The sequence below is a fragment of the Rhipicephalus microplus genome, chromosome 6, assembly GCF_043290135.1.
Source record: "Rhipicephalus microplus isolate Deutch F79 chromosome 6, USDA_Rmic, whole genome shotgun sequence".
Lineage (NCBI taxonomy): Eukaryota > Metazoa > Arthropoda > Arachnida > Ixodida > Ixodidae > Rhipicephalus > Rhipicephalus microplus.
Window position 1 is genome coordinate 92852315 of NC_134705.1, and position 21114 is coordinate 92873428.

Below are 21114 nucleotides of genomic sequence, written 5' to 3' on the forward strand. Positions count from 1 at the left end.
AGGCGGTTTTAGAAATTTTTGTATTAGGTTTTGACATCTTCGACACTCCAAGAAGAAGTGCTCGAGCGTTTCTGCTTCATTACAAAAGACACATCGGGTGCTATAACAAATCCAGGCCTGTGTAAGTAGAAATTTGATGACGATATTCTGCATCACAATTTTGTTATTGCACCTTCGAATTGTCTTGTGCTGCAGCATAAGCTGTTTCACGGATACCTAAGGTGCTGGAACCTTGTATCGCTTTAAGTACAAAAGATTTAGTGCCTTCCTCGTGCGGACAATGTTTTCTGAATCGTGCGAACGTGTTATTGCGGAATGGTATTACAATATTTAAGACAGGTCCTTTAACAGATGCTGCTGCTAAGGTGTCCACCGCTTCATTTAGTTCTAATTCATTGTGGCCTGGAACCCAAACCAGACGGACGTTCCACACACAATTTGTCATGTACGAATAAAGATCTGCGAGGCAGCTGGAGAGGTGAGATGCTACTAGCGCAGTGCACATGGACAAGAAATCTGTTAGCACCACCACTAAAGAAATGTGGGATGGGAGTTTACGCAGCGCAAGAATAATTGCCATTAGGTCTGCCGGTCGTCACTGTTCGGATGGCTGAGGCCTCAGCAATGTAGGCCGAGTATAACCCACAGCAACCATTTCTTTCACAGCATTCTGTTTCATACCAGCCGTGTTGAGTCCAGGTGGCAAAGGAGCTGGCGAATGAAATCGAGAGAAGATACCACATGGATACTTTGACATTACTGTCTGATCTAAATGGTTAAAAAAACTATGATTGCAGTGTTTTCGTCTGCAAGTACGTGTATTTTTTCTTTGTCAATACTTAATACTTGAAGTGTTAAACAAATCGTATAATAAATTTTTGGCCATTCTCTTCGAATGGGAATGAGCCTTAGGAAAGGCTTCATTATCATTATTATCATCATCAATTTGATCTCTCGTTTTCTCGAGATTCTCATGTATCATAGGTGAGTGCGATTGAGGACAGCGATATTGTTTGAATCTCGAGAGGGAAATATCTCGCTGACATCATAGTTGACGCTGTTTTGACTCGAGTTAACGAGCATTGTCAGAGATACGGCGGCAACCACGTCAATTCAGGTCTTGCTGTGGCCAACCCGAGAGCAAAGAGGACATAGCAGGGTGAAATCGCCGACAGACACCAGGGATCACCCAAAGTCATGGCGAAGATGCCGAAGTCCTCGACTAAGCTTTCACCTATCAAAGCAACTGCCTCACCAGCAGCACAGGGGATCGTCCGCACTTCGTCGTGCGATCGTGACACAGCCCCGAAGGACGATGCGAGGGCGAGAGCCGCCAGTCCGGAAGCGCGAAAAATGGCAGCTGGAGCCTTAAGCAGCACTGCGGGAAGCAGACCGGGATCGCAGCCCATTGACATCGGCCTCTACAGGCCGATGTTATCCACGGAAAGAGATCCCCCACCTCACAGGCCGACGCATTTGAGTACAGCAACGGTGATGAAAGGAAAGCCTCCATCTTCCGCACGCAGTACTACAAACACGAACGCTACTGCAGGCCCGGAAAGCGTTATCAACTCTGGCGGCCTGTCTTCGCCTTCAAAAGACTCCCAGCCACGTGCGCTCCTTATCTCGCATAGAACGGGCGCGACTACCACGGATAGAATAATGGTAAAAGCTCTATCTATCTATCTATCTATCTATCTATCTATCTATCTATCTATCTATCTATCTATCTATCTATCTATCTATCTATCTATCTATCTATCTATCTATCTATCTATCTATCTATCTATCTATCTATCTATCTATCTATCTATCTATCTATCTATCTATCTATCTATCTATCTATCTGTGGCCGCAAGCCACCTACACTTAGAGCTAAAGTAGTAGGAGGAACACCACCGCTTTACTGTTCATGTTTTCAACATTAGAGGTAATGTACAGGTAACATCATCATCATCAGCGTGGCTACTCCCATTGTACGATAAAGGCCTCTCCCATGTTCTGCCAGTCAACTTGGTCCTCTGCTGCCTGTTTATACTAACAAACGTCTTCATCTAAACTGCCGACCTAACTCCTTGTCTCCTTCTCACCCGCTTGCCTTCTCTGGAAATCCAGTCAGTTACCCTTAAGGAGCAGCGCTTATCCTGCCTACCTTTACGTGCTCGGCCCATGTAAAATTATTCGTCTTGATTGTAACTATGATATCCTTAACGCCGGTTTGTTTTCTAAGCCACTCTGCTCCCATCTTGTCTCTTAAGCTTACACCTCTCAGTTTTTTATATCTCGCCGCGTCGTCCTCAATTCAAACTGAACCCTTTTTGTGCGCCTCAAGGTTTCTGCGCCGTAAGCAAGTACCGGCAAGATGCAGCTGATATATATTTTCCTCCTGAGCGATAATGACAATCTGTCAGTAATCTACCAGCCATGATTTGATAATGCTTGCCGAATTTGCTCCACCCCATATTTATTCTCTTTGTTACTTCAAGTAGACGTACGCTTTTAAGACCTAGATTTCTGTTCTCTTTGTCTAATTCCGTAGTCGTAAATTGTGATTCGTCCCCGGAGTTACTCGGCAATGCAATGCCACCGGCGAAGCGCAGGTTACTAAGGTGCTATTATAACTCTTATCCACAATTCTTCCCATACCAGGCCTCTGAAAACCTTGTTTAAGCACGTGGTAAATAGGACTGAAGATATCGCACTCCATTGTGTTACACCCTTTTCTATTGGTATTCTGTAGGTTTCTTTACGGAGCACTATGGTGGCAGTTGATCCTCTGTAAATTTCTTCCAAATTGTTTATATATGTTTTGTCGACATACTGATTTTCAAGTGTCTACATGATTGCTTATATCCCTGCTCAATCAAATGCCTTCTCGTAACCTATGTGTAGTGGTTGGGTGTATTCTGATTGATTGATTGATATGTGGGGTTTAATGTCCCAAAACCACCATACGATTATGAGAGATGCCGTAGTGGAGGGCTCCGGAAATTTTGACTACCTGGGGTTCTTCAACGTGCACCCAAATCTGAGCACACGGGCCTACAACATTTCCGCTTCCATCGGAAATGCAGCCGCTTCAGCCGGGATTTGAACCCGCGACCTGCGGGTTATGGGTGACCCAGCTCCTACTGCAGCGGACGATCACCGCGGGTTCACGCTTAGCGAGCCACAGGGCCGCTACTCCGTTTACTCGCGTGTAGCGCACCGCTCCGCGCGCGCTCAACTAATAAGGCGCTTAGCGCGGCGCGGCAAATAGACAGTGTTCTAATGCAAAAGTACACAACACTTTATTGCCTCTGGCGGCACCCCGAACAACATTACAACGTCCGCTCCCGGGACGCGGGTAGCAAAGGCACCCGCACGCGGACGTTCACAATAAGGGGAAAACCGCGAGCACGTCGCAGCTGGCAATGGCGAGCTTTGACACGCCGGTCGGGAAAAGGTCCCTCGCGGCTATGCTGCACACTCTCACGATGGCCACTGGGCCCAGTCGCGAGTGTTAGGGCAAACCTCGTACGCGCTGGGCCTACGGCAAGTGCGGCTCGTTGTGGTACGACCACTTCAAGCACTAGGCACCGCTGTGGGCTTAGCGTACGCTACCGAAGCTAGCACTCAAGTAAACACGCCTGCCGTGGTGCCCAAGGCCACCCCAGGCAGGCTACAGTCCGGCGATTCCCAAAGGGGCCGCGGACGAAAGAAAACACGTGCTTACCCGGCGCCGACCAACGGAGAAGAGCCCGCTCCATCGGCGCGCGCAGTGGCGCGCGCCGTGCCCGCACGTGGCGCCATCTATCGCCACGTGGTGTTAACAGAGCAGGAAAGCGAAAGGGTGTGGCCGTGTGGCGGAATGCCGGCGAAATGGTCGCAGGCGCGCCTCAGATCCCCACAGGGTCAGCAGCCGAGTACCTAAGCCACTAGACCACCACGGCGGAGCCGTATGAATTAATACCGGCTGCATCAATTGAGCAGCACCTGTGCATTATGATCACAAGGGCATGGTCACGAGTGCTATATAAGCTGTTTACGGCTGCTACGCCACTCGCACGACCTTCTACGTGCCGCGATCTCAGCGCTTCGTGTGCAGGCTACAGGCTGCACAAAAAACGCATCTCTGTCTTTTCTTCTTAGAGCTACCGTATTCTATGACACCAGTTTTTAGAGTTACGTGGGATGTCAGCCAGTAGTGTTAGGTGGTAGCCTTACTTGGTACAACATTGCAATTGGTTGCTACGGCACTGACTGCTTCGGACTTGTGTCGAAACTGAATTTGTTTTGCGTGATGTCAACACACTCGGAGGCATTTTCACACTCTTGTCTGCTTTGTCTTTTTTGTTCGCAGGATAGAACAACGGAAAAGGTCACGGCAACAGCGAGAGCATCTGTTGGCCGGGCAGCGTTATGGCTGGGCTTCCTCGGAGGCACCTTCATTTTATTACTCTTTTTAGGGGCTTGTGTTCTCATACACTCCCATAGAGCCGTTGTCGCCGAGACCTGCGTCACAGAGGACTGCCTCGTACACGCCAATATGCTGAAGGATATCCTTAACACGAGCGTCGATCCTTGCCATGACTTCTCAGCTTACGTCTGCTCCCGTTGGGTCCCTAAGCATACGCCCTTTCGCGATAACATCCGCTCCGTCATGGACGACCTACGCTACTCGTGGTACGCCAAGTTCAGAGAAACCTTGCGTCGAGGCTCGCTCACGCTAAACGAGGGCAAAAAGCCGTTGGCGATGTACGACATGTGCGTGAGCGGCACTCAGTCATCGACAAACGCCACAAAGATTCCGCTGATAGTGGAATTCGAACACCATCTGCCACCTAAGTGGCGAGGATTTTCTAATGCTAGTGTCTCGACGGCTAGTTTCGCTTTGTGGCTTGCCTACAAGTGGCAGTCGCCCTTATGGCTTTCTGTAGACGTATTCAGTGGCCGCACATCGTTCAGAGTGAAGCGACGCGTAGTGGTCAAGCCTGGAACCTACGCTCCAATATTTCTCGCCCAACATCGCAAGGTAATGGGCTTTTACAACCAGTACATAAAGGCGTATGTAGCCGCTGTCTTTCCGCAACGCAACAGCAGCACTCCTGGACTGAGCGACGCGCTTATCGCCGAAATACGGGACATGGAGACGGACGTCCTGGAACAGTTCAACTCCGTTTTTGAGCAGAGGAAGCAGGCTGCCTCGTTTTCTTTCGGCGAATTCGACGCCATGGTCGCTAACAACCAATCTACTATCAAAGGTGGCTGGTTTAAGAGTTTTGAAGCGGGCCTGTTGCTGCATCCGCAGCTGACACCGGAAGACGAGCTCCTTCTAAGTCATGCTCCTCTGCTTGGGATACTAGCTAGACTGGTTGAGAAATATGGTGACGTAAATATGAAGTACCTTTTAATGTGGGAATTCATACAGCTATACTTCCCTCTCAGTAACCTCAGCCTCCTGGCTACTCGCTTTGGAAGCGAGCGCAAGGCGGACGTCGAACGTCCCATATACTGTGCTCACCACGTGGAGGCATCATTCAAGGTACTCCTCCTTTCCTTAGGCGTCGTTGCCCACTTCTCTGCTGAACTGCGCAATAGCATCGATGCGCGCTTCGACGGACTTGTCGCAATGGCAGTGAAGAAAGTCAAGAGCTCAGCCTGGTTTGGCGCGGACAGCAAACTCCAAATTGCGAATAAGTTGGCACTCGTCAGTAAACGAATGTGGCCACCGAAGTCTCTTCTGGTGCAAAAGAACCTCGAGAGAATATACGCTGACGTGTTCGGGAACGGAAAATCCGTCGCCGAGTTTTGGATCCAAGCCCACGAGGTAATGCTTAAGCCAAGGGCCACTAAAGCTTTCGAAGAAGCATCGCGCCTACTAGGCAACTACTTACCACTGTACGTTGACTACGACTACGCATTGAACAGCGTCAAGGTGGCCACCGCCACCGTGGCTCCTCCATCGTATTACAGTAATGGTACGCTCTCCATGTTTTACGGAGGCCTCGGTTTCCTTATGGCTATGCAGCTGGTCAAGTCCATCGACGGAGAAGGACTTCGGTGGACGGATGACGGATCTCTCGTAGAGTCCATTCTGCCAAATAACAGTCGCCGTGCCTATGACGACAAGGTCAGTTGCCTCGGTGCACCGGAAGAAAACATCTTTCCGGAAATACCAGCTCTGGAGATCACCTACTCATCCTTCAAAGAAGCAACGCTTCGCGGTGAGCCAGACCTCGCCCTCAGTTCTGAACTGACAAGTGGGAAGGTATTCTTCTTGACTATTTGCTACATGACGTGCACGGAAGCTGGCTACTACAACCCTATGGCTGCCGACTGCAACAAGCTAGTGCGGAATTCGGCCTATTTCGCCGAAACTTACGAATGTCCGAAAGGATCCTCAATGAACCCCGAAAGAAAGTGCTCTTTTTTCAGTTGATATATGATACACAACAATGTTTCGTAGAAAGCATGTTGGAGTCTACTACAGCAGTTTTCTTTGCAATTTCTCGTGGCCTGTTTTGTACCACGACGTAGAATCTAATTTACGCTGGTGAAAACTTATGATCACTTCTGTTGGACTTCCATTAAAAAGTCTAAATATGTTTACCGAGTACATCCAACCACCTGGGTACATTGTGCTCATTTAAAAGTGCCACAGAGCAAACTTCTACACAGATCTTTCGCATATCATTGATTCACACGGTACGTAGGATCTGCTAATTTTCTTAAAGCTTAAAAGGACCGACAACTGATTTTTTTCGACCCAGATTTTTCCGGCGCGACCGAAAGCTTACCCATCGCAGTGTTTACAGCTGCAGTAGTTACTCCCAAAAGAACGTAGTTATTTTATAAGCAGTATCTTTCGGTTCGAAATGCTTTGAACGCCAACGCTGAGAATTGATAGTGATGCCGGTAGCCCTCCTAGTGACTTGGGCATGTGGTCATTGTTCTGCCTACGCAGAATTTCTTATAACTATGCTTAACTACGTTTTTTTGAGGTCTACAGTTATTTTTGAAACTAACAAGCCATTACAATGAGGCAATATGACTTTATTCACCTTTTCATAAACGCCTCCCTAAGCGCCGCCATAGCCCTCCTTGGGCTGTGCAAATTGGCGCGTCCCCTCGAAAATGCACTGGCAACGTTGCGCCCTTAGCCTTTATACTCCCGCGCACAGCCCATCATGGCGGTGTTTTTTCCTTCCTGTGAAAAGGTGTATACAGCTTCCTTGTTTTTGTACCGCGTAGCGTGCGCCTGCGCCCAAGGTTGACGCACCTTTGTCGTGGATTGTCTCATCATCGTTACTCTCTCGACACACGAGCTAAGCCAAGTCACTGAAAATGTCACTGTGTTTCATTTCTGTGACAAGAGTTGGTAAAAAAAAAACTATGTCACTCCAAAATCTTAGTGACCTGGAAACTGCGTGAACTGTTTCATGAGCACATGAAAAAAGTTGCTCAAGACGCGCTGACGAGCACGGGATCGCTACGTCGTGAGAAGGCAGCGCCACTTTATTGCGCACTGCTAACGCAGGCCTATAAGTACATTTTATGCAGTAATATCTTTTACTATAAAAAGCAAACACTATTGCAATACCAACAGAAAAAAATGTTGACCGCGTACACTAGTTTACAGTCACGTGGTAGGGCAGTTAAGATATTTAAAGCTTCTGCCACCAGGTGGCGCCACCGACTATTCTCGCGCTTTTTAATGAAGAAATAAAAATGAAATAAAAATATAAATCGAATTCTCACGATAAAAATTGGGTTGGTTTGAGTCACTATGAGGGACAATCTTACCATCCGTGCAGTCATCTTGTTTTATGCTATGGGCAGTTGTCGGTTAATTTAAAGACATGCTCTAATGACAATTTTATCGCCGTTGGGTGCGGGGGACTCAAACATGGTACTATGGACAACACTGGACGCTGCTCGAGTGGGCTCTAAGTTTCAAACAGCTCGAGAAAGCCGGCGTCGCTCACAAAAAAACGACACTCACTGGGTAGTCCAAGTGATGGCCGCGTAGCATACACTTTTTCTTCGCACTCTTCCTATAAATGTATTCCAAACAACTTGTACCATTGTTTCACTCGGTACGCGAATAAAAGGAAATAAAAATGAATTTGTGTGTACTGTGAGTGTGAAAACAAGGCTGACAGGAGATACGGTTTTGCTTTCGGGCAATACATGCTTCCTATACCGTAAACCATACGATAATAGCAGTAGAGCTGAAGCTGTTGCTAATAATAATAATAATAATAATAATAATAATAATAATAATAATAATAATAATAATAATAATAATAATAATAATAATAATAATAATAATAATAATAATAATAATAATAATAATAATAATAATAATAATAATAATAATAATAATGTGCTTTGTGTTTCTGCCTCAAAAATACAATGATAGGGGAGTTGCAGAAAAAGCTGTCATAAAAAGCGTTACTAAGCCGCAGCCTCTAAGTACAAGGTGAGAGCAAAAAGCTGCTTGAAGCAAAAAACGTTTCACAGGACCTCCCGTAAAGAAATAAAAATGACCATTAGGCATTTAAGTTTTTGAGAAATGCATTCTAGTCTTAGATGTGGGATATGGATGTGTTCGCGAAGCCCGCACGCGAGCCCCTAGGCATCATTGTCCATTTGTTGCCACTAATGTTGTGTCTAACAATCAAAGACGAGCCTATAAATTTTCACTTCTATCCTTTATACCTCGGCAAAGGGATGCAGCGCAGAATCGGTCAACCAACGCTGTGTTAACGCTTAGGTGAAGAAATAACGGCGCCACTATTGTAAATCGAAAGCCTGATTTACCTGTCAAACACTTCGCACGAATATCCTGCGCTCACCATTGTATACAGTCCTCGTTGTATATGCACATTTGTTGTATATGCAAGCAACGTTTCATGCATTATGGATGTCAAAGAGGTATAAGTTAGGGAAACAAAAAGCCTGTGCCAACGCTTTAGTGAACAAGAAAATCGATTTATTAGAGACGCTAACATTTCGGTGGGCATAATTGATGCCAGGCCTGTATGGAGTGAACATGTTATGGGTCAAACTATGGTGGCAGTGCTGCAGGCGGCAATATTCAGGAACTCTTCGCCCGTTGGTCAGCTTCTGGAACGAATAAAATGTATAAAATGTATAAAATGCACATAACAGGATAATTACAAACGTAATGTCGACGACACCAAAATCATTAGGCTTTTTTATTTATCCATCATATCGCTACTGACAGCAGACATTCTGGTACGTTCAATAGCACTATTGTAGAGAGTGAGACTACCAAAAATGTAGGCGTTAACGCTTAATATTTTGCCACAAAAAGCCACAATAAGCGGGGCAGATCGCACTAATTCTTGCTCGTCCACTAAAAATGAAGAATACAAAGAGTTAGCTCCAAAAATTACTGTGAAGCGATGGTGGTGTGCCGAAGTTGTCGAGTTCATGAAACAACATAATACTAGGCAACAGGAAAGGTATTGGCAACTACAAGAAGATTGCGAAGCGATGGCAGGTCACCGACAATGTCTATGAGAAACGCCAATGCTTGGTTTGAGCACGTTTACGCCTCTGGACATCCATCCTGCGTCTGTGACTTTTCATGGCTTGACTCGAACCTCTGTGCGCAAAGAATCAACGCAGTAACAACCAAGCGTCATCTCGATAAAGCCCAGCAACGACCTTGAAGCAACCTGGAATCAATCTGCACCCATTAGCTAAGGCCTAGAAACAACCAGAGTGGTCCTTAGAACCTTCCAGTCTTACTTTTACACTTCTTGGGCGACTTGGTCGAAGCTTCCCCAATTTACGTTGCAGCATTTTTTTATATTGCGCGATGTTCTTCCTTTGCGCCAATTAACAAGACAGCATGTTTGAAGTGAACCTTTTATTTGTTCAGAGATCATATTTTCGAAGGGGCTTCACACCGTACGTTTGAAACGAAGTTAAGTATATAGATTATTCTGCATATGAATTGTCAATTAAGGCAAAGTAAATACGCAAAAGTTATGTACTTTCGCACTAGTGTTGCTATGTTCGAAGGAAGAGCGCAGCTGTGGGGCGTTTCTTGTCTGGCTTTATTTTTTACTTTCTATCTCGTTTGCAACGTTTCTTGTATCTTTATTTTTAGGTATTCATTTCTTCCTAATTCTCTCTATTTACCCCATTTTTCTTCTGTCTGACATCACTTTCTGTCAAATTTATTCATTTCTACTTTCTTTCGTTCGCTTTCTCTGTCTGCTAATTTCTGTTTTTGTTTGTTTCTTTGAAATTCTTTATTTCTGTCTCTGTATTTCTGCATTGATTTCTGTTTTTCCCGATTTCTTCGTATATCTTCCTCCGTTTTTTTCATTTTTTCGGTCTTCGTTCCTGATATTTCTTGTTTCTTTTTCAACTTTTTGTCTGACTCTTACTCTCTTACCCATTTCCTCTTTTTTATCATTCTATTTTCTGTATCACATTTTTTTCTTTTTCACGTGTGGCACGTTCTAAATTTCACTGAGCATAGCTTTCGTTTAACGCTCGCAACTGTTTCACTTGGTAGTCGAGCTAGCCCCATTTATATGGTGCCCACCAACCGAGGAATTTCGAAGGGTGCCGCAAAAGTGGCCGATAGCCTAAATAGCATCTCTGTTAAAGAGATTCTAACATGCGTTACCAGCCTTAACGCGATGGCGCTTAAGAGCTCGTTACGCAGAAATTCCGTTGTCAGCGTCGGTGTCAGTGTCGTTAGTTGTGAGCATACGATCATCATCTTGTGCATGACCGAAAAATGGAGAAAGATGAAAAGAAAAAAGTAAAAAAAATCTGCATTGGGGGTGGGTATCGAAACCGGGTCATTTGCGTGGCAAGCGGGTGGTCTGCTTCACTGCCGTGCATCTGCTTGTTAAAACAGTGAAAATGACTTCCTCTGCTGCCCGAAAACATTTCACGCGCACAATTGCTCGTTGTTTAAAGCATGCAACCCATTACACAGAATGCTGCCGTATACGAAAGCTTCACGGACAAGAGCCACTTTGAATTTAGTAAACGCACTATGAACATGTTTTTGCTATCGCGTTCAACTCTGAAAGGCGAAGATTAAGGACCCTCAAACTGTTTGTTTTGTTCTGTAACTGCTTGATTTATTGGGTTTAACGTCCCAAAACCACCATACGATTACGAGAGACGCCGTAATGGAGGCCTCCGGAAATTTCGACCACCTGGGGTTCTTTAACGTGCACCCAAATCTGAGCACACGGACCTGCAACATTTCCGCCTCCATCGAAAATGCAGCCGCCGCAGCCGGGATTCGATATCGCGACCTGCGACTCAGCAGCCAAGTACCTTAGCCACTAGACCACCGCGGTGGGGCGTTTTGTTTCGTGCCGCGGTATAAAGGGTACCACCTGATGTACTATAACTCGCAGTGGTCTCAGTGGAAAATGACTAAAAGTACTTAGAACAGACTATTTAAATGCCCGCGCTGTCATTATCAAATGGTGTAGGAATGCCCGGAACAGCGGTTGCAACACTTGGTTGTAACGGTGCATGTGTAGAACCATGACCACACGCTGTTTTTCAGGCTGAGTTAGCTTTCATTTCTTAAATGGGTAATAACAAGCTAGAAAAAAAAGAAGCTAAAGTTCCTGTTTGACGCAAAGAAATGCTGCCAGAACTGCATAAAATATAATTTAAGGCTATACACCCGTGTTTGCGGAGAAAAACAAAATTACGCTGTGACAGTTTTCTTTTCTACTAGGACACGCGAATATTCGAAACATTAGAAAAAATATTTCGAGCAGCATTGTGCTTGACTCGGTATTTGAATTCAATGTGCTATTCGATTCGAATACCGAGTCAAGTATAATTCAGAATATTCTTTCAATAATAGAATAATTTTCGAATATTCAGCAGTGAGCACCGACGGGAAAACCGCAAAGGAACAAAACAGTCAGAATGTTAGGGGTCATACGTTCCAGTTTTCATGTAGTATTAATCGAAGTAAAATGACTATACAGCTACCCTCACATTCAGAAGTGTAATTTTTCACTCGTGTGAAGAAATAACAAGTGAGTTCTTCTGTCAATTCATCTTGCCGGTACAGTATTCTGCAATGACGGTTAACTGCTTTTTGTGGGAAAGCACATGTGATAAGTTACATGTTCACCTGCTTCGTCACATATTTTGCTATAGGTGTATTCAGAAAGAGTGGTTAACGATTCAAAGTGCTTGGTACTCTACTATAGAAGAGCTGGAAATCGTTCTGGGGGCCTCGCCCTTGATGAGGCAACAGCAATGAAAAAAGCATATAGATGTCGTAAATTTTGCGCTTGGTTCAGTAATAGATTCTCATGCATAAATTTTATTTAGAAGCTACAGGCAAAGTACCACCTAGAGTACGGTAGTTGCTCTGGTGTTTTAACTTCACGTTACCGCAGGCTTTAAGCACTGCAATAGGTGAGCTTACCTCAATTTTCACAATTATGCTATCTTTTGTGAAGTAAAAGTGCTTGTAATTTTTTGTTAAAATTGCGAATACTTATTTCTATATTACAATGTTTGGAGCTCTAGGTCCAAAACCACGATATGAACATGAAGGATGTCACTGAGGAGGGCTTCTTGAATTTTGACCATCTAGTGTTTTTTTTACGTACACGGACATTGCACAATTTAAAGGCTTCCACAATATCGCCTCCTCCTAAATGCGACCTCCACGGCTGGGATCGAACCAACGACCTTAGGGCCAGCAACCTAGCACTATAACCCTTGATCGAGCGTGGCAGACCATGTTTGTTTCGAATGAAAATTTGTAAAATTACTGGGCTCTGCTGTTGTCTTACTATTCGAAAACAATTTAAATACAACTCGAGTCGTATTCAAATTGGATTAGGTTCGTAAATTTGATATTCGCATGCGAATAGCCTCTATCAACAAAATGAACCACATCGCAGATTGGCGACACTAGTCGCCATGCTTGTACGAGTTTCAGAGCTAAATTAAAGATATAGTTTATTTTTACAGATCCAAAACATGCTCGTTGTCACTGATGTCACAATCTTATCACTATAGCCCCAATAAAAAATTGCGAGTGGTAGACAGTCTCTTCCAAAAACGTTAACTCTGAGACATGCAGGTCTTTGTTACAAGGCAACTAGTATGCTTCGACACTAACCAGATGATGCTAATTCACGAAGTAACTGGACGTTTCCGCCTACTCTACTCGGAAGTATATAACGTATACTATAGCTCCTAAGAGTGGCTACCGAAAAGCTCAGCAGCGTGCAGGAACAGGCACGAACAATTGACAAATGACAACTTCGTTTGCCACTTTGTTTTAGATGTTGTGAAAAAATGTACGCGACGATTGACAGCTTTGTTTCGCACTTTGTTTTTGATCTTGTGACAAAATGCACGTGAAGAACAAATGAAAAACCAAACAACGATGGTGCTCTTACAAGAATGTGACACTCACCGAGACACTGCAACGTGACAGCTGCCGCTGCTGAAGCCGCACCCATACTAAACAGGGTGATTACCGAGAAGGGGCTCATTATGGAACCTGCATCAAGGCACAAAATGAAAAAAAAAACTTTCATTAGGTCGACTTTTCGCTTCCCGTCCTCTCAAGCTATTACTCTCTGAAAAAGATGTGCCTGCAGCGAGCAGCATCGCCAACGCCCGGCTCTCTCGGCTCGTGCTTCGGTTCGTTGCTGTGCCGATCGCTGGACGGTTGTTCACGCTGTCTCGTCGCTGTCTTTAACGACTCATAAACCTCCTCACATTTGGTGGAAGGTGCTGTTAATCCCCGTCGCTACACCCTGGAGCTGCGAAGCCGCACGCTACCACCTGTCATGACTGCCAACGCCACTACATCGACGCCTCCGCTCCAGTTCAACTGCCCTGGCCATCCTACGCTACGGGAGCCGAAGGTCTTCAGCGGTGCAGATGGGACCGACGTCGAAGACTGGCTCGAGCACTACGAACTGGTGAGCGCCAACAATAAATAGGATGAAGCCGACAAGCTGGGCCACGTGATATTTTATCTCACTGGCATCACCGAATTGTGGTTTAATAACCACAAACACAACATCCCACATGGAGCGTCTTCAAGACGTCATGTGCTGAAGTGTTCAGTCGGCCGGCTGTCCGCAAGCAGAGGGCAGAACAGCGCCTGCGCGTCCGTTCTCAGCAGACTGGCGAGACCTTTACCAGCTATATTGAGGACGCCGTCGACCTTTGTCGACGTGTGAATGACACCATGCCCGAATCTGACAAGGTGAAAAACATCATGAAGGGCATCGACGACGGCGCATTTCAAATGCTCTTGGCAAGGAATCCAAGCACAGTTTCTGAAGTCGTCAGCTTGTGTCAGAGCTACGACGAGTTGAAAAAGCAACGCACTCTGACTAGGCAGCCTAAGCCAGGTGGTGAGTCGCTGTCCAGTTTCGACTTCATGCCGGACAATTCACCATTGCTTCAGCAAGTCCGAGCCTTCGTCCGGGAGGAAGTCGCCCGCCAACTTTCCCTAGTGCCCTTTACTCACGAGACCACCACCCGTCTACCTGCCCCGCTTCGCACTGCTATATCGGAAGAGGTTGCACAAGCTGTTCCTCTTGTGCACTACGAGCCACCTCTACCTAGCCGTGGTCCCTGCCCGGGTGGCGCACAGCCGGTAGGCGCTCCTGTCGCCTATCCACCAGCCGTTCAGCCTGTGGCCGCGCCCCTAACGTATGCAGCGCAGCCTGTGGCTCCTCCTGTCGCCTTTTCGCAAGAGATGCAGCCCGTAGCCGCGCCACTCACATATGCAGACGCTGTACGTAGGCTCCCGCAACCACCCTACACCACGCGCTCACAGCCCGCACACCCGGCTGCTTATACCGCACCTTGGGCGGCAGCACCAGTCGCCAATCCCTGGAGGACGCCCGATAACCGACTGATTTGCTACGCTTTCTTCACTCCCGGACACGTTGCTCGCTACTGCCGCCGTCGACCTCAGACGTTCGGCAACTATGCCCGGTCGTCGCATCCCGGCAGCCAACCCTTTGTCCAATACGGGCCCGTCTCGCCACCTCGCTATGCGCCTACTGACCACCTTGACTTCCAGCCGCAACGCGCACCCTCTCCTCGTCGGCGATCGCCCTCCCCCATGCGTCGCCGGCCCGGACCCTCCGACCAGGAAAAATAAGCAACGCAGTTCAAGAGGCAAGAACTGCGCCGTTTTCGAACTGTCTAAGCCCTCGCTCCTCTCCTGCTAACGTGGTCGCAGTAACTGTTGAAGGTTATTGTACTTTCGCCCTTGTGGACACTGGCGCCGCTGTTTCTGTTATTGCCGCTAATCTCTGCCGTTTATTACGCAAAGTAACGACGCCGCTTTCCGGACTGTCGCTTCACACCGCAAGCGCACAGCAGGTAACGCCTCTCGCAGCCTGTACTGCAAGAATCTCGATCGAAGGCATTCTTTAGATCGTGGAGTTTATTGTTCTTCCTGTCTGTTCGCATGACGTCATCCTCGGGTGGGACTTCCTATCCCGCCACAATGCCGTCATAGACTGCGCACGCGCCGAAGTTGAGTTTTCACCCTTGTGTGATGTCCCATTACTGGACGCTTCTCATCAGCCGCCGAAGTTGCTCGTTCATGAAGATACCGATATTCCGCCTGAAAATTGCGCCCTTGTTCCCGTTTCATGCAACGCCTACACTGACGCTACAGTTCTTTTTATGCCTTCCGATATCTTCAAATGTCGTCGAGCTTTGCCGCTGCCTTTCGCAACAATTGACCTTGCCGCCGGAAGAAGCAACATGTTCGTAAGCAATCCGCTTTCCACACCTGTCACATTGCTTGCGGGGGAATGTCTCGGCCGCGTGCAGGATCTCGACCCTTCGTTTCTGTTTGATGTCCCGGACGACTACTGCGACCACCCAAAAGCACTGTCGGCACTCGGGGAGTCATCCAATGATACGTTTTCCAGCGCCATCGCCGACACTCTCACTCCCACCGAACATGCCGACCTGCTGGATCTTCTGCATGAGTTCAGGAGTTCGTTCCATGTGTCGCAACCTCAACTGGGCCGCACATCACAAGTCAAACATCATGTTGACACCGGCCTACACCAGCCACTGCGTCAAAGACCATACCGTGTTCTCCCATACGTCACGTTCGCGTATAACACCGCAATACAAACCACCACGGGATTCTCACCTTTCTTTCTTCTTTACGGACGCGAGCCTTCCCATACAATTGATACCCTACTTCCTTACCGTCCTGATGCTTCCGAGTGTCTACCTATCTCCGATGCTGCTAGACAAGCCGAAGAGTGCCGCCAGCTCGCCCGTGCGTTCACCTCGGAAGAGCAACAACGCCAGAAAGAAACCCGTAGCACCTCTCTTCCGGATCCCAGCTATGCCCCAGGGTCTCTTGTGTGGCTTGCCATCCCACACCAAACACCGGGACTCTCCTCGAAACTTGTCCCCCGGTACGAGGGGCCTTACACCGTTTTGGAGAAAACATCTCCGGTTAATTTTCTAATTGAACCAGTTTCCCGATCGGACGACATGCGCCGGCGTTCACGTGACATCGTCCATGTTTACCGACTGAAACCGTACCATGAGCCTCTGCCTGAAACTTCTGAAGTCGCCAGGATGGCTCCTTTTTCAGCGGGGGCGATTGTGAAGAAGAAGATGTGCCTGCAGCGAGCAGCATCGCCAACGCCCGGCTCTCTCGGCTCGTGCTTCGGTTCGTTGCTGTGCCGATCGCTGGACGGTTGTTCACGCTGTCTCGTCGCTGTCTTTAACGACTCATAAACCTCCTCACAACTCCTACCACTCCCGCCCATCCAGGAAACAACAACAACAACAACAACAACAACAACAACAACAACAACAACAACAACAACAACAACAACAACAACAACAACAACAACAACAACAACAACAACAACAACAACAACAACAACAAAGCAGGTGATCAAAGCAGGAGTGGAGCTTGGGCGGGTTGGTACATCTCGGAAACGAAACAATGCAACAGATGGAGCACAACAAAAAAAGGACACAAACAACAGTGCTCTTGTTCGTTTCCCCATTTTACTCGTTCTGCGCTGATCGTGTTGTTTTAGTCCCGAGCAGGTAATCAAAAAGATTTCCACCTAATATGAACATATGTTTCAACTCTAAGGGATGCTTCATTCATAAAAAAATTGCTGCAGAAAAATTGTGTTTTGAACTGGAAAATCTGTAGAAGTAACATGATCATGTGATATCAATTGTATTCGAACCATTAGCGCCCATGGAGAGATGCCCAGCCAATTTTGAAGTCCAAGAAGAACAGTCCAAGAAGAACGCTCTTTCAATAGGCCGCCCGGCTTATCGCTAGCACCCCGAATAGAACCGATGAAGGACAACACAGCTGGCCGTGGAGCTGCAATAGACTGCTAAGTGCACTTGTTAAAAATATCAAACGATGTTTCTTCAAATGGGCAGGTTACTAGAACACACACACACACACACACACACACACACACACACACACACACACACACACACACACACACACACACACACACACACACACACACACACACACACACACACACACACACACACACACACACACACACACACACACACACACACACACACACACACACACACACACACACACACACACACACACATACACACACACACACACACACACACACACACACACACACACACACACACACACACACACACACACACACACACACACACACACACACACACACACACATGTTTTGTTATCGGCCACAAAAACGATAACCACTGTGACTGCTTATCCCTGTCATGAACCAGTGCGAGGGAAGCCTGTCGTTCGTACGCGGAACGTTAGGGAGCACTAGAATAATCGTGCGAACTGACGCGCGAGTGGTTTTGTCACGGGGTATTTCTTTGTATTTTACGGGCATTTGCGATTAGCAGAAAAACACTAAAGCCTAACAGATATTAAGTTCAAAACTGTCTAATCGGACGTTTTACAAACGAATCTCCAACTCTCTCATTGAAAATTTTACCTACCTTCGTTTCTTGAAAAGTTAATTAATTAAACGTATCTAATTAAACAATATCTGAGACACAAAAAATAGTCCAACTCCAGGCAACGGCAAGCAACATGCATTCGGTCGTGTTGTAATTACGTATATATTATGAGGAAGAGCCTTATTCGAGGCGAGCTCGAGCTGGCACACACTGATGATGATATCTACAGATGAGGAAGTTATACAAATGATGATGACACGTCCAATTGATAGAGAAGAGTCGGTGACTGCGCTTACCGACTCTTCTGCAGCGATGGCGTAGTGGTTACAGCATCCGCCTCGCATGCAAAAGGTCCGTGTCTCAAATCACGGTGCCGCGCACTTCCCAACCGGATAAAAAAAACCTGTGCGGCGATGGAACTGCATTACGAGGCTTGGGGTGCGGCCTCACCGGTAACCACCGCCGGGAATGCACTCCCTCACCAGAGAAGGATTGGCCACCCTGGTGCAGTATCTGGCCACTACCTGCCACATGCAAACCTCAAATAACTCACGGCCCTCAGTCCCCAGCAGCTGCGAAGCAACTGACCACGGCGGCGGTCAGATCTGCAACGCAGCAGAGGGTGCTAAGAATCTCTGGATCCGGAAAGGCCGCCATTGGAACCTGAACTTGGCAACGTTTAACGCTAGAACCTTATCTAGTGAGGGAAGTCGAGCTGTACTATTCGAGGAGCTAGAGGGTGTTAAATGGGATATAATAGGGCTCAGTGAGGTTAGGAGGAGAGATGAGGCCTATACGGTGCTACAGAATGGGCACGTTCTTTGCTATCGGGGCTTGGCTGACAGGAGAGAACTGGGAGTAGGGCTCCTAATTCACAGAAACATAGCTGGCAACATAGTAGAATACTATAGCAATAATGAAAGGATCGTAGGTATCGTAATTAAACTGAATAAGAGATACAAGATGAAGGTGGTACAGGCTTACGCGCCTACATCCAGCCATGATGACGCTTCAGTTGAAAGCTTCTATGAAGACGTGAAATCGGCAATGAGTAAGGTAAAAACACCGTATACTATAGTGATGGGCGACTTTAATGCAGAGGTAGGGAAGAAGCAGGCTGGAGACCAGGCAGTAGGAGATTATGGCATCGGTACAAGAAACGCCAGAGGAGAGCTACTAGTAGAATTCGCAGAACGGAATAATTTACGAATTTTGAATACCTTCAACCGAAAACGAGGAAACCGCAAGTGGACATGGAGGAGTCCTAATGGCGAAAATAAGAACGAAATAGACTTTATAATGAGTGCACACCCAGGCATCGTGCAGGATGTGGAAGTGGTTGGCAAGGTACCACGTAGTGACCATAGAATGGTATGGTATCGAATCCGCCTAGACTTGAGGAAGGAACGACAGAAACTGATACGCAAGAAGCCAATCAATGAGCTAGCACTGAGAGGGAAAGTACAGGAATTCAGAGTCTCGCTTCAGAACAGGTACTCGGCTTTTAGTGAGGAAACCAACCTTAGCATAGATACAATGAATGATAATCTGACGAGTATCAATGCGGAGTGTGAAGTGGAAGTTGGAGGCAGGGTAGTTACACAGGACACTGGCAAGCTTTCCCAGCAAACAAAGAATCTCATTAAGAAGCGTGAAATGATGAAAGTCTCAAGTACAACAGACAAAATAGAACTGGCAGAGCTTTCGAAGTTGATTAATAGGCGTAAGGTATCCGATGTAAGAAGGTATGACATGGAGAGAACTGAACACGCTCTGAAAAACGGAGGAAGCCTCAAAGCAGTGAAGAGAAAACTTGGGATAGGCAGAAATCGGATGTATGCACTAAAGGACAAAGAAGGCAAAATAACTACCAATATGGATAGGATAGTTAAAATAGCGGAGGAGTTTTACAGGGATCTGTACAGTAGCTGGGACAACCACGACTTTAATACTATAGGAACTAGCAGTAACCCAGATGACACCCCACTAGTAATGATAGAAGAAGTCAGAAAAGCTTTGGAGAGCATGCAAAGAGGCAAAACTGCTGGTGAGGATCAGGTAACATCAGATCTGCTGAAAGATGGGGGACAGATTGTTAGAAAAACTAGCCACCCTGTTTAAGAGGTGTCTCCTGACGGGAAGAGTACCAGAGTCTTGGAAGAACGCTAACATCATCTTAATACATAAAAAAGGAGATGACAAGGACTTGAATTACAGGCCGATTAGCTTGCTCTCTGTAGTGTACAAGCTATTTACAAAGGTAATTGCTAACAGAGTAAAGAAAACATTAGAATTCAATCAACCAAAGGAACATGCAGGATTTCGAACAGGCTATTCAACAATCGACCACATTCATACTATCAATCAGGTAAAAAAGAAATGCTCAAAATATAACCAACCACTATACATAGCCTTCATAGATTACGAGAAGGCGTTTGATTCAGTAGAAATATCAGCCGTCATGCAGACCCTGCTGAATTAGGGCGTCGATGAAGTATATATAAACATCCTGGAAGAAATCTACAGGGCATCAACTGCTACCATAGTGCTTCATAAAGAAAGCAACAGAATACCAATCAAGAAGGGTGTAAGGCAGGGGGACACAATCTCCCTAATGCTATTTACCGCGTGCTTACAGCAGGTTTTCAGAAGCCTAGAATGGGAACAGTTAGGGATAAGAGTTAATGGAGAGTACCTTAGTAACCTGCGCTTCGCCGATGACATTGCATTGCTGAGTAACTCAGGGGACGAATTGCAACTCATGATTACGGAGTTAGACAAGGAGAGCGGAAATGTGGGCCTTAAAATGAATCTGCAGAAAACGAAAGTAACGTACAACAACCTCGGAAAAGAGCAGTGCTTCGAGATAGGTAATAGTGCACTTCAAGTTGTAAAAGACTATGTCTACTTAGGGCAGGTAACAACCGCGGAGCCGAATCACGAGATTGAAGTAACTAGAAGAATAAGAATAGGGTAGAGCACATTTGGCAAGCACTCTCAAATTATGACAGGCAGATTGCCACTATCGCTCAAGAGGAAGGTATATAACAGCTGTATCTTGCCGGTACTTAGCCCCGCCGCGGTGGTCTAGTGGCTAAGGTACTCGGCTGCTGACCCGCAGGT

At 46.6% G+C, this 21114-nt stretch overlaps 2 protein-coding genes across 2 annotated transcripts in view; one reads left to right on the forward strand and one right to left on the reverse strand.

The window, feature by feature from the left end:
• The first annotated feature begins 4642 nt into the window (after positions 1-4642).
• Positions 4643-6421, forward strand: LOC119168532 (neprilysin). The gene has a single exon (XM_037419932.1). The coding sequence runs from the start codon at positions 4643-4645 to the stop codon at positions 6419-6421; it is 1779 nt and encodes a 592-aa protein (XP_037275829.1).
• A 2534-nt stretch (positions 6422-8955) lies between these two features.
• The window catches only part of LOC119168531 (protein Skeletor, isoforms B/C-like), a 38060-nt gene continuing 25901 nt past the window's right edge, over positions 8956-21114 (reverse strand). The window contains exons 7-8 of the mRNA XM_075866217.1: positions 13451-13537; positions 8956-9111 (exon numbers count right to left, since the gene is read on the reverse strand). Coding sequence (XP_075722332.1) covers positions 9083-9111; positions 13451-13537 — 116 coding nt within the window. The 3' untranslated portion in view covers positions 8956-9082. The remainder of the gene's footprint in view (positions 9112-13450; positions 13538-21114) is intronic.